Consider the following 3,106-nt stretch of genomic DNA (forward strand, 5'->3'; position numbering starts at 1 on the left):
TTTTTTTTTTTTTTGTAAAGAACGGCCCCACTCACCCAGCAAATAGGCAGCGAAGTCCTCATTTTCCATTCTCCCTCCCCCATCCCCTACAGCTTCCCAGCCTTCTGGGTGAGAAAGCCCGACCCACCTCAGGCACGGATAGCATTGGGCAAACCGGGCTTAAAGGTACTCGGATTCGGGGTCCCAGAGCCCAGCGAATCTCCCCAACTTTATTGCTTTTGAGCTTTTAGAATGGGGGCGGAGGCTTCAAACAGCAAACTAGCCAGAGAAACCTCACGCCTCAAACTCTGGGCTAGTCCATGCCCTGAACTGTGCCAAATCCTGGGAAAGTCCTGAGATGGGGTTAACTTGAAGTGGACAAAAGAGAATTACAACTTTCCAAAGACCCGGGCGCCCCGGCAAGCCAGTGAGCGTGCGGGTCTCGAGTTTGCCACAAAGAATCACCCCGGCGCTCCAAGCCGACCAAGCCAAAGCTTCACCCCAGACCTACCAAAAATTAGACCTCACGAACAAGGACGACTTAGGAAGCCCTCCCTTCCATAAGCGCCAGGTGATCCTAATCCTGGCAACTCTGGGCTCCGCACGTGCTTTCAAGCATCCGACCCTGGGCGCTCAGGCGACAGGGGCTCCAGCCTGCCCCCCTCCCCCCGCAGGTAGCTCTGTGACCGCGGTCCCCGCAACCTGAGGCTCAAGGAGAGGGCTGCGAGCAGAACCGGGAGGACCCCGCAAGGACCGCTGAGCCGGACCCCGGGTGGAGAGGCCGCTGTCTCCCTGGTCGCCCAAAGTGCGTCCCGCGCAGGGCCCTCGCCTGGGCAGGACAGCGGGGCCAGGGCCGAAGGCGGGGTTCGGAAGGTGACAGCACTCTGTCCTCTGCCAAGAGTGAGGCAACTCCGGAAACTTCCCGGAGCCGGCGCGCGCCTCCCGTGGCCACCTACTCGGTGCCCTGCAAGACGTAGCAGCCCGCGCCCACGCGGCCGGCGGGCGCACTGACCTGAGATGGTCTCCTGGTAGCCCTTGGTGAAGAACTGCATGGCTGTGGCCGCCCTCCAGGGCGTCTTGAGCAGTCCCTGCCGCTGGGGGTCCTCGCCTAGCGAGCGCAGGATAGACGAGTAGGCGGCCGCCAGGTTGGGGAGGTTCAGCTCATTATCCTCCTCGCTCCGGGGCCGTTCGCCTTTCCAGCCGTCCGCCGGCTGGACACTCTTGGTCTCCGGCCGCGGCGGTTTCCGGCCGGCCCGCTCGGCCGGTCGCGGTGGCTCCCTCGGGAACCCATTACTGCACTGCCCACCGCGGCTTCGCCGGCCGCACCGGACCCTTCTCCATGGATCCGCCGCTGCCTCTCCGAGGAACTCTGGGACGCTTTGGGGACTCGCAACAAATTGCTCGGCCGCCGCAGGCAAAGGCTGCGGCGAGAATCACCTGAGGAAAGTACCGACCGGCCGTGACACCCTCCCAGGCAGGGACAGAGGAAGGCTAGAGAGCTCGGCAGTGCCTCCTTTTTATGGGCGGGCGGCTCGGCGGCGCCGCGGGGCGTTCCCATTGGCCGAGCCTCCGCGCGTCATGGCGCTCGCCCCGCCCCTTCGCCCTGTCCTCCGCGGGTCTCCCGAGAGGGGGCGGCCCTGCGGGAGGGGCGCGAGGGGTGGGGAATTGACCCTGCGAGCTCCGGAAAGGCGGCCACCCGGGCGGGTGAAGCGGACCCGCGGGGGACCCCTCGGGCGCCAGCCGGGAGGAGGGGTTGGACCCCTTGGGTTGCTGCATTGTGAACCAAATCCGAAAGGAGGCAGGCGTCGGGTGCTGGAACCTTGGCGTGGGGATGCATGCACTGGGCGCACGGTCAGCCCTTCTCTTAGGCGAAGAAAACGCTGCCTCAGAAGTGCTCTGTGAAAGATGACCAAACAGGTGGCCTCGAGGGGAAAAGACTGTGGGTAAGGAAACCAACTCTTATGCTTTTAGGGCAAAAGAATAGTATGACACGAAATTCTTGGCGTTCGTTAGTTAAAAATTGAACAGTGCACCTGCCACCTACGAGAACCCTCTCGCCTCTCTGAGGTAGAGAGTCACACCAAGTGGCCCTCGCGTGAGTCTCTGTATCTAGGAGGATGGTATTTGTGAGGTCCAGAACTTTGACCCTGGGGAAAAATTTATTTACAAGAGAAGAAAAGTTAGGACTTTCGTTAAAAACCCATTTGCGCTCTGTGGAAATTTGGTACTGGTCGTTTTAGAGTGACGTGCAAAGTAAGCTCCTTTCCCCTGGTGTTGGTACAAATTGTGAAACGTTATTGATCAGTTGGACTCGTAACCAGTGACATCTGCTTTGACTGTTTTTTTTTAAGATTAAGAAAATGGGCTTTTTTTCCTCACTTGAGGAATTCTTTCATAATCCCAAAGGTAAGTTTTAAAACACATATCAAATTAATGACGTATGATTTGCTTCAGAGTTTCTAATGCTGACTTTCTGACATATATGCAGGTATTAAAAAGCTTCTGATCAGACAAACCAGGAGAGAAGCCCCTGAAATTATTCTATACTAATACAGTAGCTCAGACATTATAATTGTTAATTAGTATTTATTGGATATCTGCTCCAGGCATAGCCCTGTCCTAAACATCAAGGAAAGAAATATGGAAATTCCTTGGCCTGCTCAGCACCTTTAGTCTAAAATAGAAGAAGTATTCATGCCAATGTGGTTTTTATAGATAATTATTGAATTTCTATATGCATTAAATACCAAACTACATAAATCAAGAAATATGACCATCTCTTGGGCTCTTTGTCAGTCTGCTAATATTTTTAAGTTTCTTCCCCCATCAGCAAGGTCCTGCAACATTTTTTCCCTGTAACTGCACTGCTCACTGTCCACTGATATTTTCTGGTCAGAGTTATCCACTGGGTCTCAAACTGTTTCAGCGTAGTTGGAGACAACATTAAAGAATGGCCTTGTATTTAGCAAATGAAAACAAAGATACCAAGTGAGGTACTTTTAAAAGTGGAGGGGTTCAATGGAGACACTTTCGATAAGATGTTTTTTTAGTGGCAATCTTGCGCCTTCCTTTAAAAGCACTTGTAAACATTAACTAATATCGTATTCTCCAAAGACAATTACTAATT

At 54.2% G+C, this 3,106-nt stretch overlaps 1 protein-coding gene across 1 annotated transcript; it reads right to left on the reverse strand.

The window, feature by feature from the left end:
* Positions 1-177: 177 nt before the first annotated feature.
* On the reverse strand, positions 178-1,320 carry LOC121105232. The gene is given in 2 exon segments (XM_040641854.1): positions 178-1,290; positions 1,292-1,320. Coding segments are annotated over 2 exon segments (729 nt in total). The 3' UTR covers positions 178-590.
* Positions 1,321-3,106: the final 1,786 nt, after the last annotated feature.

Source organism: Ursus maritimus, unplaced genomic scaffold (genome assembly GCF_017311325.1).
Source record: "Ursus maritimus isolate PB19 unplaced genomic scaffold, ASM1731132v1 scaffold_25, whole genome shotgun sequence".
NCBI lineage: Eukaryota > Metazoa > Chordata > Mammalia > Carnivora > Ursidae > Ursus > Ursus maritimus.